The sequence below is a fragment of the Phyllostomus discolor genome, chromosome 10, assembly GCF_004126475.2.
Source record: "Phyllostomus discolor isolate MPI-MPIP mPhyDis1 chromosome 10, mPhyDis1.pri.v3, whole genome shotgun sequence".
In the NCBI taxonomy this organism is placed as follows: Eukaryota; Metazoa; Chordata; class Mammalia; order Chiroptera; family Phyllostomidae; genus Phyllostomus; species Phyllostomus discolor.
In genome coordinates, this window is record NC_040912.2 from 34502652 (window position 1) to 34518818 (window position 16167).

General features: G+C 38.5%; 1 protein-coding gene across 12 annotated transcripts in view; it reads right to left on the reverse strand.

Annotated features, from left to right (window-relative positions):
* ADAM22 (ADAM metallopeptidase domain 22) overlaps positions 1-16167 on the reverse strand; it is a 225747-nt gene that overhangs the window by 12377 nt on the left and 197203 nt on the right. For 3 of the 12 annotated variants that reach the window (XM_028525787.2, XM_028525786.2, XM_036010652.1), the window contains 4 exons: positions 11040-11234; positions 8592-8692; positions 8201-8267; positions 3563-3649 (listed from right to left, as the gene is read on the reverse strand). In XM_028525787.2, the coding sequence (XP_028381588.1) occupies positions 3563-3649; positions 8201-8267; positions 8592-8692; positions 11040-11234 (450 nt within the window). The other 9 variants (XM_036010651.1, XM_028525790.2, XM_028525792.2 and 6 more) reach the window with 7 other exon arrangements.

Consider the following 16167-nt stretch of genomic DNA (forward strand, 5'->3'; position numbering starts at 1 on the left):
CTTAAAACAAAGGGGAGGTATTCTCCAGAACCCCAAAGAAATTGCACTTATACTACTTCTCACAGAGATGCACTAATTAACTGACACTTGGCCCCTGAAGGGAAGAGAGGCCAAGTAGGACAGTTTTAGCTGGGGGCGGGGCCTGGGGCCCTGGAGTGGGGGTGGGGGTGGGGAGTGGTAAGTTGCCACAGTATAAAGGGGATTTTCTTGGGGGAATGGAGAACACCAGAGCACGAATCAGAATAAGAGCAGAGAATAAGGCAGGGTCAATTATAATTGGTTTAGAGAAAACAAAAACAAACGTAACATTTCTCACAAATGTCTAAGATATTTCTTTAAAACCATCTCTAGGCTGCGTTCTGACCCTGGCTATTTGCCTGGTGGTTCCAATTGCTTTCCCTGAAACCTGGGCACCAGTCCAGCTCATTCACTTGTAGGCTTTGGACAAATGCTAACCAGATCATCCTGTGTTTTTGAAAACCATCATGACCATGGTGGGTGCCATTTAGAATCACACAGTGCAAGTATGCCTGTGTGCCACAGATTGTGGTGTCTCTACATCAGCCCTCCTTGCCTGCCTTGAGTACATATGCCTGCCAGGCCAATCTCAGCTCCCTTCTGCCTCCGGAGAACAGGCTAACACCAGGCCAGTCCAACACAAGGGACACAGGTCCACCTCTTGACTGTGTTCCTATGCAAATTTTAGAGTAGCCTAATCCTGAAGGATTGATAAAATGTCCTGGGATAGAATGTAAATAGCCCCTGTCCACCCTGCTCTTTTAGGTCATTGCAGTGAAATGGAAAGGGGGCAGGCTTTGGAGGCCTTTGGAGCCAGGCTCGTAATTCCAGTCCTGACACTCACTGGCTGTGCTACCTTGAGCTACTCTTTGTGCCTCGGTTTCCTCCATCTGCAGAAAGGGAATAAGAATGCCTACCTCTCATGATGCTGTGAGAAATAAAGATACGTGGTCTGCACTCAACACGTGAGTTATTAACAGTTTCTTTTCAGAGTTACAGCATGTTCCATAAGGTCATGGAAGTAGACTCAAAACCCATTGATAAAGTGAGTAACCAAATGGATAATACCCCAGAGTAAGGATGCCTGAAAACTTGTAAAGCACTGTCACCAAGGGAACTATCTCCGGGATCTACTTGTGGGGAGACAATTCTCTTGGCCTGACCTCACCTGCTCCTTCCTAATGTCCTGCATATGCGCCCACTATTTGAGAAACCACTGTCACTCGACCGCTGGGGAAGGGAGCACATCTGAGGCACTCGGGTCCCTCAGTCTTTGGGAGTTGACTTTTCTCTTCATAGTGATGTGGATGCTATACTTTAAAATGCTGGGCTGTATTTTGGATCAGTTTCCTGCCTTCACAAAGTCCCCACAGGGTGATTAGTAAAGTGACCTTGGCCCTCGTTGGCAGTTCTGACAGAAGAGATAATCCCGAGTGACCTGGTGGCAGATGGAGCAGGTCCGAGCTTAAGCATGGGGTTGGCTAAGAGGAGAGCCAAGCTGCGGAAGCACTCGGGGCCTCCAAAGTGAGGCTTGGCTTGGGCAGAGAGCGGATGAAATTCTTCCTGTTGCGTTAGAATCACTATATTACAAGACCTGGGAGAGCTCCATTATTCACCACTTCCACAGAAATTTTGTGTTGATTTTCAAATCTGACCAGTGTAATGCTTAACAACCCCCAAAATGACAGATAATTTATAACCCTCCGCTGAATTATATCTAGCCTTTAAACACAAATGTGGATCTTCAATAATTAATTTTTAATGTGACTATCCACCAAAGAAACCTGCATCTCATAAAAAGAGAGGAGATTGAGGAACCCTCTAAAACTGCCCTTGCAGCTTTGCACGTGCAACTGGGGGCGCTAAAGCATTTCCCCATCCAAACTGCGCACAGTCATGTGGCTTCTGGGCAGACCTGGGCGCTGGTTTGAAAAAATGAAAAAATGTGAACTCTTCTCTGGGAGCCACACAAACCACTCAGCTCACCCAGGGGAGGTGAATCAACTCTTCCGGGGTACCATTTCATTAGTTGTTGCTACAAAATTGCTAAGTCCATTTAGGTATAAAAGCCCTGGTCCACATAGGACCAAAGTCCTTCTGTTTTAGTTCCATGACTGATCCAAACTACAATCTGCCCACAAGCCTGAGGAAGACAGAAAGAAGAAATGGGACTGCAGGTGAGCCAAGATTCCAAATAACGTTCAAAACCATCTTACCTGTCTTCCTGACGTTGGCCATCTTGGGAGCTATGGGTGAGGGTGGGATGTTTGAATGTGAGTGCATGTGTATGAGGCTCGGTGGAAAAGTGGTACAAGCAGAGGGACAGGGCAGGAGGCCAGGACGGGGCACAGAAGCGGGATATATTTTTGTGAGCAGGCAGGGGTTATGCTTTCCTTGGGGCGTATGCAAATGGATGGGTCCATTAAAATGCAGGTAAGTCTAATCATTTTCTCAAACTATACACATCTAAACTAAATGGTACACAGGAAGAGAAAGCCCACCTTATATGGGTGCTGAGAGTTAAATTCACATATATATTTTGATATCTGTTAAATGCTGACCCAAGTCATGGCAATAAATAATCTGAAGGCTTATTGTTATGTTCAGAAGAGGAAGCAGTTCAGTCTATATTTCTTCTTTACATTAACCATCACACAGAAGTCAGGTATAGAGCAGAGAGGTATCTCTATGAAGTCACTCTGATATTATAGTGAAAAAATGCCATTAAGCTCTTGGAAATTCTCTTTTTGACTTCTAATGTTTCACAGAGCTGCAGTGAATTGAGTGAATACACTAGTTTCTTAAATGTACGGAGACTCTATCTGCTTGTTTGTGAATCAAGAATATGTTTCAGATCTGCTTGTTGTTCTATTTGAAGTGTTAGACATGACATTTTCATTGGAATAAAAAGTTCCTTAGCTTTGCTGAGAAGCTGCAAAACAAGTGTCAGCGCAGCTTCTCTGGGAGCAGACGGTCGCGCTGAACAAATGAAACTACACTCAGTTCATACACTCTCCTGTGGCCGATATTTTCTCAATAAGGTTCAAGTTACAGCACCTCACTGTTTTTACTTGAAGTACAATTCCACTAATTGCATCCAGTTTCCACATTTTTCCTTGAGTTTTCGTATGCACTATGCACTCGTAAGGGGAGTAAGTAGGAAAAATGCACTATGGAATAACCAAATTCTAGAAAATAAATTGCTCAGGTTAATAGTGCTTCTTTATTAGTGGGAAGGATGGTTCATGCCCATTGAACACTACATAGCATAAAATGAAGAGGAAGCTACTAAACAGCTCGAGATGGTGAGAGAGACATGCACTAAATGGCAACCCTTTCAAATGGCTTCATTTGAAACATTCAGAAAGGAACTAGACTTGATCATGAAACCAAAAACAGAGATCAAACGGCAGCAAAGAAACAAGGACCCTTTCCACCTCTGGGAACTTGTATTGGGAGATACAAGATAGAGAGCCAATCACACTACAGTATTCGTATGTGCTGGGAAAGTTTGAAAAGGATATAAAATTAATTTGTAAAATACCTAAAGTATGGTCCTTCAGTGTTTTTATTCACATCTTCTACCCACTTAGCTACATTATAGTCTCTTTTGAACCATGGGTTTAAATACCTGCAGAAAGCAATGGAAGGAACAAAGAAAGCAGAACAAGATAGAAAATCTGAAAATACACAGCACAAGCTTAGCAAGGATGTTCTTCACCCTCCAAATGCACGTGACTATGGCAAATAAACCAGGATGGGTGCTGGGTGAGTATGAGGCAGTCTATACAACCACGTGAGGGTATACACAGCTACAACAGGGCTCAAGGCATTCTGGAACGTATTCCACATTTCAGGAAAGCCTTCCCAGTGGCTTCCCAAAGTGACACAGAGCTCCCTTTCAATCCTAGTTCTGTCAGCAATCCCACTCACCCACCTCCAAAGTGGCATTTTCCAGGCCACCTCTCATTTGGCTCCTTGATTTTCAAATGATAGTGGTGCTTTCTGAGAACATTGAGCTGGCCACAATTCCAACCTGGTGTTTGGGTCTATACCCCCAGGAACAATTCAAAGGAGCAAAGTTCTCAAAGTTCTCATTCCAATATGAAAAGAAAGACTTTATATGGCCTTTGTCTTTCTCCTGATAGTGGATCCCAAGCTGGAATTAACAAGAAAGGTGCTCCAAGTGGCTCTGTAAGGAGCAGAAAAGGTCCCCCCACTTCTGATCCTGGAGCCCCAACGCACATTTAGTGTGGTCCAGACAGACCTCCGTGATCTCGAACCCAGGTTTGTAACTGAGGTGCAGCCGCAGTGTTCCTTCCGTCTTCGTTGCACTCCAGACTACAGGGCTGCTGTGTCCACTACGGAGGGGCCCTCAGAAGTTGCCTTCTGAGTGTCTGAGCAGCAGGTACGCGATTGCCAGCCAATAATAATGACCTTAGTTAGATTTCACTGATGGATCTGGCCAAGCCTCCATCAGAATGACTGTGCAAAGGAAAATCTTAAAGGTATTAAAATTCGGAGTGCAAGGTTTTTGTTTTTTTCAGAGTTTCCTTTATTTTTACCCAGGGAGCCAAGCAAGAGTACATCCCCTTAGAATTTGCTCTTTTAAAACAGATACAGATTCAACAAATTCAGTCTTGGAAGAACTGGGAGGTTTTACTGAGTTTTCTCATTTAAAAAATAACTTATAGAAACACTATAAGCAATAAAGATCCAAGCTCTATAAAACTTTTCAAGTTATTTAGAAATAAACCAGGGGAAATTATAAAATATAGTATTTGTGATTAAAGTTTCCTTCTTTCCTCCATATTTAGTTTTAGTTTGTAAATACATTTATATCAAGACTATAATTCCACAGTTACATAAACAAATTAGATTATTTTTTTCCATAGTCCTTTTCCTTGTTTTGGTCTATAACACTGGTATGTCCTGAAATGAATTCATGAAGTCCCCTCCCGAGGGAAGGGTGGGGTGCTTTATGTGCTTATAAGACCATTTTTGCTGAGACAGTCTCGCCTGACTCAGGAGCAACTCGCAGCAGTTTTTGCCTTTAGCCACAATCATGCCAACTTGTGTTTTTTCACAGAGATAGCCAATTAAAACTTGCATAAATATTTCCACTGAGACTCCAAACAAAAAAAAAAGTCAAAAAGCGAGTGCAGCCACAGATGAAGACTAGTGAATGCTCTGGCCTGGGGAAAACCATAGAAAAAGCCCATGCAGCTGTTGTTATGGGTGAGACATAGCCACACAGCAAACTGAATCACCCACAGGCAGTTGGCCACATCCACGAGGAGACATGTGTTCCTTTCACTGACAATCTTAGCAGCTCAAAGGACTGGTACCATGGCTGTTCCATGAAACATACAGCCATATGGCTTGACTTGCACGTGATGGACCTCTTCCTCCATCTCATGGAGCATCTCAGAAGGCTGTGTTCACTTCACTAGAGGTCACTGAAGGGAACTCTCAATTGTTGTTCCTTCTGGGGATCTGCCAGAAAGTGTCTTAACACTGGGCTTCCTAATATCCCCAGCAGTGGTGGCTGGAGTGATGGGATTTTATTGAACTGCTATAAACCTGCCTATGTGGTTTGACTTGGCTTGTAGCGCAACATGCAAAAAAAACAAAAAATGCATTAGACAGGATAGGAGAGCTCTTTGCGTCTCCAGGATGGAAAGGCAGAGGAAATTAGCTGGTGCTGGCTGGACCAGGACCCCTTGTGAGCAGATGTTGGGGGGTCAGAGATCAAACGACCCTGCTCTCAGCCAAGGCAGGGACTCGGAGGGAAATTAAGTGGCAGCCAGAATGAAGGGGCAGGTGGAGACTGACCTGTGATCCAGACTCCCTGTCTGGGGCTGTCAGAGCCCCCTGGGCTTATGCCTTGGGATGGGGACTGTCTGGGCGAGGGAGTGCCCAGGCTCAGGTTGCTTGGGGCTCCCTCCTGTAAAAAACACAATATATAATACAGAGTCTAAGCCAAAACTTTTTTTTACATCATGTACAACAGTGAGGAAGATGCAACAGCTTTCAGGGGGAAAACAATACATTAAACAAAGATATTTTATGTTGTCACTTAGCAGAGTATGCATTTGTGGTGCATCTTTTAATTTGTTCCCAATGTCTCATCCTCCTTTGGGATGATGAGATTCTAAAAGGAACGTTGAAATAATAGACCTGATAATACCTCTTAGTCTAAAAATAAAAAAAGATGTTTGTCCATTGTCATTCTGCTCCTGGTACAGTTACACGAATGATGTTGTTACATCAGAAGCAAATGGGATTATTTAATAAATATGGAGAGTATAAAAAAAAACCTATCACGTAATTCTTGATATGCTATGTATTAGTATTCCTTTTAAGAAAAAAAATACATAGCGCCTGTACATAAGGTGTGTAGAAATTCAGAACAGTGGTCAGCTTCCCAGATCTGGCTCCACTTAGGTAACACGAGAAATGTAACCCAAATCTGAAAGTCTGAAAATCTGAGGGAGTCCTTAATATTTCCTTTTTTGTAAAAATGATTCCATTATTATATCTTATTAAAATATATTACTGAATTATCTCACAGGCAAAGTTTCTCAAGGGCTGTTTGTAGCACAATATTTATCATATGATATGCATGGGAATTTTACAGAAATTTTTTAAAAAAATTAGTGACTACTCTAAAAAATACTGTTATGAATCTTGCTAAATACCAAGTACTCTGGGGGTCCTAAATTCATAGCTTTAATATAAACATTGGATTTTTTTTCTTTATTTAGGAGTTTTTAAAGCTTCGTCCTAGGAAATGCTGTTAAGAACACTAAACAACAGGAAATGGACAGACACTCTGAAGGACCTTTTGCAGTTTTATCTGCTCTAGTGAGCAACTGAGATAAGCTAAGGAGCTCTTACCAGGTGACCTCATGCAAAACAAATCAAACAACATTCCAAGAAGAGTTTATCCAACAATGAATCCTAAAGCATCCAAGCACTTTGGGAATGAGTAAGATAAACTCTAACAGATTAGTTATTTATGATGGAGTTCTATGGTGCCATTCTGGACCATGCAATGGTATCACTTGAACCTATCTATTGTTTCTATGTTAAAATGTCTTCTAATTAACTTTTACAAGCCACTTATAAGAAAATACCATCAGCAGAAAGGTCCGAATTTCAGGGCAATGCTATTGTCCTGGACTCAGAAAGGCAGAGTATATGATGGGAAAGCTAACGTAAGTTTCTGACAAGCAGTTAACAAACACCTGCTATTGACATTTTTAAAAAATATTTAGGCATAAAGAAGCAACAGCAATCCTGGAAATAATAACTAGCACTGCAGTCAGATACCAGTAAAAAAATTTTAGATGGGTCCGGAAGGTTTGGTTAATTAAAACCTGGTGGCAAGGTCCAGAAGGATGGCAAGGATGTGCTTTATTACGTGACGAGAGATAAGGGCTTGGGGAAGGTGAGTTTTGTTTGTACTTATATCAGGTGGAGAAAAACAAAAAATGTGCATGGTGTTTACCTCATTATAAATGACTTAAGTGTAACTTCAGACCCAATCCCCAGTTTAAAAAAAAACAATGAGTGGCTATCAGTCCAAATGGATAGTGTTGCATTTAGTGACAATGATTCCGTTAAAGAGCAAGTTTAGGTAAATGGCCTTTTAAATGTCCTCACAAGGAAAATTTAAAAGGGAAACTAATTCCATGAGTCTGAGAGAATGCTTAGATCGCAGCCAGGAGGCTTCAGGGCAGTGGTTTCACACGTGAGCAGTATTAGGTTCTGGACAGTGGGATTGCCCCCTGATGCTTCCAGGCTGTGTGGATACTGGGGAAAGGAAGGGTGAGCCCTCTGCAATGGCTGGCCCCCGGGTGATGAGAAGAAAGGAATGTTATCAAAATTCCCTTCAAACGGAACCAAGACACCACAATGGCAGGTTACTGGAGGAAAAGCCTGCACAAGGGCGAGACCCCAGGCTATCAGTGAGTATTGGTTTGGGCACAGTTGCGGAGATGCCTATGTAAAAGAGAAAAGCCATGGTTAATTTTGAAATAGCAAAAAAAGAATTGAAAGACAAAACTAAGACCAGAGGCATGGTTTACAGTTCTTTGACGATCTGGTTAATTAACTCTTCGCACTCTAACTGCACAGGACCCTGGATGCCTTTCCTCCATTAGAGGTTCGGACTTACTCAGTTGAATTAGACCGAGGTCTAAATCTTTTGCCTCTGATTTTCTTTCTGTTGCCTCCCAGGTTACCTGAAAAAAGATGGTTTATAGCTAGATTTGCACATAAGTTAAAATCGCCATATGTTTAATTACATGATATTCCAGTGGCTATGATTCACATCCAGCATCATCAACCCAGAGGGCAGCCTTCTCCATGTGTCTGGTGCCCTGGTACTATCAAATCCCATCATTTCCCACCCAAGAAAAAATAACTGAACTCACAATAAATGCCCTCCCGTCTACTGGGAGGAGAGCTGAACGGCTTACAGAAAAGAACATGTCTTTACAACCAGGGACCACAGAATACAGAACTTGAGTTATGAGGACAGACGGATTCAGAATGCCACCCTATACCTTGCCAAGAGTTACTTCGAGGTCGCCCATTTTCACAGATGTCTGAAATATGTTTTGTGTCGGGAATCCTTTCACTCCAAGAATGAGAGAGCCCATTTGACCTGAAATTGAAAATGTGTATATATTGTTCAAAAATATAATCAAATGAATGTTTAGAAATCAGTAAGCAAAATTTCTAAGCATCGCTGTGCATTAAATAAAATAAATCAGAAAGAAAAATCTGAAATGAAAGAATGAACAGAACATGAAAGTCTTCATGAAGAAGGCAGAATTACACAACATTCAATTAAGAAAAGTCAAATACAATGGAACCCCATTATTATAGCTCAAAATTAAAAGTATCAGGGATACAATGCAAGCCAGTTACATTCCCCAGAACACAACTACAGATAGCAAATTCACTACATGTTCGGTTATGTAACCCAAACAGCAGCATTATAATGGGGTCCCACCATAGATGTTTCTTAATTGTAAAGCAATGGTTTCCATTCAAATATTATGACAACATGGACTTGTAAGAGATTTCATTAAGATTTGCTCTATAAACCTGACTAACCTTTATCAAAGTAATACTGAGTTTTTCCTTAAACAATAAAATTTCTAAGCATTGGCATTTTTTCCACAGATATGGCTCCCCAGGATGTAGCACTGTTAGTTAATTGTCCAATAACCAAACTGAATGGGATGTTGCCAGGGAAGTAACTCTCACAAAGCCAGTGAACCACTTAGCCCTCCTGCTGATTGCATCCTGCTCCTTTAAATAAACTGTCTACAAGAAGCAAAACTTCCACACCTACCTTGCGCCACATAAGAAAAGTATTTTAACAAATTACATATACTTAGGAGAAGTCACATAATTTGATACAATTTTTAACAGCTTAAGAGTCAAAACCCATTATTGAGATTTTGCTAAAATCTGGAAATTACTCAAATCATTATTTTAAACTCTCCTTGGGTAACTTTAGAAAACAGCACTGTACTTAAAATCTTTTCCATATATTACTCCAGTTAATGCTAATATTGTGTATTTTAAAAGGAATTCTTCTACTAATGAATGAAAATAAATGGAACTCAAAATAATTATTATATATTAATTCCCTAGATTAGAACTTTTTCAACATAATTTGCTAATTAAGAATGATGCCTATTTTCTATGGAAGGACAACAGAAATTCTGATGAAATCCATTGATTTCTCCACTTATTTACCATAGTATTTACTTTAGAATTAAATATTTGGCCAAGAAAAAATTTATATGCTGAGAGAATTTAAGTAAATCTTACGCTGTTAGCCAAAAGACCTCCAATAAATTTTAAAAAATAACTTTTCAAACATCCTTCCACAGAACTGTACTCCTCATGCAAAAACTAGTATTTTTACTTTTGCTTTAAGCTATGTTAATTGAGTAAAAACACCTCTTCATGTTTAAGACATTTCTACATGGAGTTCCCAGATCTCTGTGTGAAACTAATTTCTTCTATTCTCTTTCCTGATTGTTTATAAAGAGTGAAACTCAGAGCAGAATTTTTACAGATGATTCACTCTGTTTAGAACTCCAGAAGAGATGATCTTTCTTTTCAATACACTAGCAAATTCCCTTTCTTCAACCTACAAAGTAACTACTATACCCAAAGTAATGCAAGGGGCTACAAATCTTTTCTCCTATACATTCCACCCCTACTGACAATTCTAAAGAAACTGTGGGGATATTTTAGTGTCCTTCCATGAATGTCTCATTTTCTTTAGGAATGTCTCATTTCCTAAAACATTCCAACTACTTATTTCTTTTATCAGCTTATTTTATTAAGCAATTATAAAGCATACAGAATTTTAAGTGGTGTTATACACCTCAAGATCCTGGAGCAATATAGCATCAAAGTTTAAGACATATAAATAATATCTTAACCCCACCCACAATATTATAAGACTCACAAACATTAAATATACTTAAATTAATTTGGCCACCAAGCTCTAAGTCATAAAGTCTAGAAATAATCATTCCAGGCATAAAAGGCAAAATCATAATATTCAAATATATGATTCACAGAGAAGCAATCTTTTTTTTCACAGCAAGCTTAGCTTTTAACATATTTAAAATTTTTAAAATATTCAACACAGCATTCATATTACCAATTTATTTTAACAACTACTTATATTGAAGCATGGCAGTAACCTTTTTCTTTGACTACCAAACATGACATAAAGCTCACCATTTAAAAATATTGTGAAATACCATGTACAGTTTCTGAAGCCACATAAGAGCAAGACTGAAAAACCCCAGGGTTTCCATATAGATTTAATGTTACTTGTTTTGTTTCGTTTTGATTTGATTTCTGGCCTGATTTGTTAGACAAGTGGTTCTGAGCATATGGCATTTTGAATCAGAGTAATCAAAGAACAAAGGATACTATTTTTCAACATTCAAGAAAGAAGGAAGAAGTAATCAAACCTGCTGCAAAATAATGAAATGTTCTGACTAATGGAATAATGTGTGATGGAACAGGTAGAAATCTGAAAATGCGACAGAAAAGCAGACCTCTTCTTAGAACTAGATGCTGAGTTTGTGCTGACTCCAGGAGGGATGTCGCTATAAAAAGAGTCGCCATCTCCAGGCTTTTTTACATAATCTCCCTGGGGCAACTGTCTAAGGCATAATAAACATTTCAGAGTCAGAAAACAAGACACACACATGAACACAGACATATACAAATATTATTTTAGGAAAAAAGAGGTAGGGATAATGATCTACATGAATCAAATCTATAACAACACATAAGGTTATTAATAAGTGTGACACGTTAAAGTCATTCTAGAGATCGGAAATGCAATTGCTGTGGTCTTTGCAGTCTGATGAATAAAGCTTTACTTTCAAAGGAAATATGAAGAGATGAAGTTTTCCACTGTAACTGCATTATACTTAAAGATGTTAACTACAGCTTCGTCTCAAAAAAAAAAAAAAGAAGAAGAAGAAAAGAAAAAGAAAAACGGTGTGGAGGGAGCTGTGTTGGGTCAGACAGTCCTTGCCCAGATAAGACATAGGTTTTTTTCACCATCGTGAATAAATTATTCATGATTCTAAATATTATGTAACATTGGTCTTTTAAAAAACTGATGGATTTCCAAGCTATGTCCTATAATTTAATGCAAATAAATTCTTATTAGAATTCTCTGTTCAATTTGGAACTTCACTGTTTATTTAACAGAAATATGAATAAATTGAAAAAGATTCAAAGGTGAGTCAAAAATATAATTCTAAAACTGCACAGTAGAATATGTAAAGGACGGTAAGTTAGCAAGAGGCAGGGTGGAAAAAAGAACTGAATTATTTGATGAGACTATAGAAGGACATTCACAGGTAGTTGGTGGGTGACCACAGTTCTCTATCTTCACTGCAGAGATTCAACAAGGGAAAATCCACATTGCTACTGACTCTCCTACTCTGGTACTGACTGAACTAAGATTGGAACAGATGCTCAATACTTCCCTCTCAAGGAATAGGGTGGATTCAGCCCCCCTTCCTTGGTCGCTAATCTGATCATTTGCCAGTGCATGGTCCCCAAGCAGCCAAAGGAACCAACAACTTGACTTGGTTCCATTCTGTGCTGTTGTTGGAGGTGTCACGTAATGCTGAATGGAGAATTTTAAACAGAGTTGCACTGAAACAGGTCTCCAACAACAGTACACATTTGCTAATTCCTTTTCTCATTGGGTTTCTCTTTAGTTCCTATGCTAGTCACAGTTACTTGCTGATGCTAAATTTTATCTAAAATATGTAACTTTCAGATGTTTTAAGTGTTTAAAATACTTGGTCATTCACTCTTCTGAATTATTGAATATCCTATGTCATATTATTTCAATTCTATATATGTATTCACACATCTTTACAAAATCTAAAGATTTTTCAACTCATTTAAGCATATATGTTATTTGTGTAATTAAATCTACTCTTCCCCTTTAAAGAATTTCTCATTAAATTAGTAAGATGAATTTTACCTATAATTCTTTGATACATAATCCTTCAAAATATTTTTAACCCTGTAAGTGACTTCAACTCATAATTGTAATCTTTCATTTTCCTGGTACATTATGAAACATTAATTTTATAAAAATAATGCATTTCCCCCTCATTTATAGTGTTAATAATATAGGACAAATATATCTTCTCATGCAAGAGATATTTCTGCAATTATATTTTCTTTCTTGCCTCCTATCAATAAAATAGTCTATCAATGGTCTATCAATGCTTGGAAAAATGCTCTCAGTAAAATCAAAGTCCTTCACCTTGCCTCAGGAAGGAAACTTCGCTTTTGCTTCATATTCATCATCCCCATCAACATCCCCATCAACATCACATCCCCAATAATAATTTGTATGGTTAACAAGTCATTTTCGTTACTGTTAGCTCTAATAATAATCTTTCTAAGCTGATGAGATGTGCTTCATTAAATTCAGATGAAATCACGACAAGTTCCAACTACACGTGACCTTTCCCAATAATTAATTCCCCCAAATGACATGGTTCTGCCATTCAGGCATTTACCAAGGCCTCACTCAGCTGATAGCACAGTCTCAAATGGACTGCTTCTCACAACGGAGGGGACCACATTGTGTTTGTATTTTAACTGAGTGTGTTTTACCACACCCTCAGTGTAGCTTCTCAGCAGTTATATAAAATCACCTTTTAAACATCTTAAATGCTAAACATAGCATAAACTGTGGACTTCAGTCAGAGGGTTGGAAGGGAGTTTAAGTTCAATGAATTTCTGGTCACAGCCTTGCTTTTATCATCCCAGGAAGAAAAGATTCTTACCTGTCTCTAATGTGAAGTCTCCAAAATACATAAACTACTTTGCATTCTTAAAATTCTGTTAGTAATACAGGAAACTTTCTTCACATAGTAAATGCATAAAAATTTTAATGATTATTAATTTTGTTAAAGATCTCAAGAATAATTTGTAATGTCTTCCAACCGTCTAGAAATTTACCCTTCTCAATATCCATTATATAACAAACCTACTTCTTGTTTAACCTTCAGTGAAGACAGAAAACATCGGGTCCCCATGATAAAGAAAATAACATTTCACCATTTGTTATACAAGATCACAAATGGCCAACTACATGATCTCTCTTTTTTTTTTAGATTGAATTTATTTTTCTAGTCTTTGTGGTTTCCTTCCTAAATTTCGGTGGTTTCACAGGCTTTTGGAATCTAAACCACATTAAGTGGCCTGACCAGTGTTAAGTTTTATGATGGGGAAAATTATGTCATAGTTCCTATATTACATTTAAGTATCTTAGACATCTGCATGAACTTTTAAAACAATAACCAAAAAGAAAATAAGAGCTTTTTAAAATTCTTTTTGCTCAAAAAACAAAATGATCCCTTATGAGGGAAGTGTGATCTTTCCTAAGAGGGTCCATTGAACCATAATATTTAACTTAATAATTCTTGCATACATTCAAAGTGAACACAATGGAAAAGACTGAATTAAGTCTTAACCTTAAATCGGAAGGAGCATTTCTCCAGTGCTCTGTCAGTGTCTGGGCTGTCTGTTATTGAAGTTATCACTTGACTGTTTTAAGAAATATTGTGCAATGTGTACCAAGTCACACTGACAGATGCATGACTATCACTGAAATAATAATATAAAAACAAACTAAAAAAGGTTTGAAAAAAAGGGAGGTTTAAAAGCAGAAACCAAAGTGGCTAAAACAGGTAAGAGAGAAAAGAAAAGGGAAAGGGGATTTCTGCTTAAGGTATAGATCAGTAAGATATGGTCTGTTTATTTTATTTCACCTGAATCACAATGATGTGTGTTCCTCTCGGACAAAGAAAGAGAACATTTAAGCTGAATATAGTTGCCCTATAAATCCAAGTTCAATGACTGTTTTCTTGTTCTATAGCTATTGCAAATCTGCTTGAAAACTCAAACTCAAACTTATAATTCTTGTTATAAACTGTACAGCTGCTAGGTCCTAAAGCAATTATGCTAGACAATTGGGCTGGTGAAAAAGTCTGTTACAGCTTTTTCTGTAAAATAAAAGACACATTTTTCATTTTTTACCAATAACTTGATTGATTTGGATATTTTGAATCTGTTAGCTATCTCCTGTTTTTGGCCTCTACTGGATAGAGGCCAGGGGTGCTGCTAAACAATCTTCCAATACATAAGTCTGCCCCACAGCCAAGAATTATTTGGCCACAGTGCCGACACTACCAAGAAACTTCGCAAACCACTTTTGACATGTTTGATCAGTCATTGCACCTTCTTCATACATTACATAATTTTTTTTTGCATTTCAGTTGTATTTTTACCTTTCTTGAAATAATAAAGCATAATACATTGAAAATGTATATTTTCTTCCATCTTCAATATTAAAATAGCTGCACAAAAATTCACCAACTTTGATTTTTTTTACAATGCATGCTGACATGGCAGCTGTCACAATATAATCTAGCAAAATTGTTTTGCATGAAGTTAAAGACAACTAAGCATTACTAGAGCCATCGTATGGAAAAAACTAAACGATCTTTTGGGCCAACCCAATGAAACAATAGCATCAACTAAAAAAATTATAGACGTCATCTTTCCTGAAGGTTTAAAAAAAAAGGACCAACAGCCATCCTTCTGACTATATGATGTATAAGGTTTCTCCAAGGCCCCTAGGTCCCATGGTTCTACCCTCCACTGTGACACTGGCAGCTTTAAAGTGATATCATTCGTGTGTGGGCTTCTGCCTCCACTCTGCCCCAGAATGGAGCTTCTGTTTTTCATTAAGCAGTTTGCAAACAAAAAGAAAAAATGGGTTTGCTTCTTATCTTTTCGTCAGACCTGCAATTAAACCTATTGCACATTCCTTCATATAATGAGAACCCTGAGGACACATTCTCCGAGGGAATATCTACCAGGTTATCAGGTTCCTTCGCAGAATTACTTGCCTGACCTCTCCAATAATTTGAAAGTTACACCCAAGTTGGCATTTTTCAGCCATTACATTATTAACATGAATCTGATAACTGGCTATTTTTTAAATAGGGTCTTGTATTTAGTGTCATAGCAAACCTCATGTTCATCCGTTCTCCCATCAGCTTCACTGGCATGTGCAGGCCTCGCTTATGTCCCTGGGCGCTGCCTTCCTCTTTGAGGACCACATCCATCTCTTTCATTGGAAGATCGGAGACACACACAGTCTCAGAGACCACCTACTAACAACTTCCCTTACTATAACGCTTCACAGATTACAAAGCACTTTACCTGACTTTACAGTTGAGGAAAGTGTAAGTGATGTCCCAAGACCACCTACTAATAAGTATATATCTGATTCCTTGTCAATTGGTCCTCCCACTAGGGAACCTCAAAGAAAAACCTAATTTAAAGGCCAAGACAACTCAAAATTTTTATTTTTATTTCCGGGCACATGTTTATTTGAATACCTGCAGATATTTTTACAAGATTGTAAATGTCTTAATGCATGCTTTTGTCTATTGGCCTTACCACCTTCTCTATAACCACTTAACATATATTCTCAAAAAGGAAAATCCTTCAGGAGGTATTTACATATTCACGGCTTCCTGA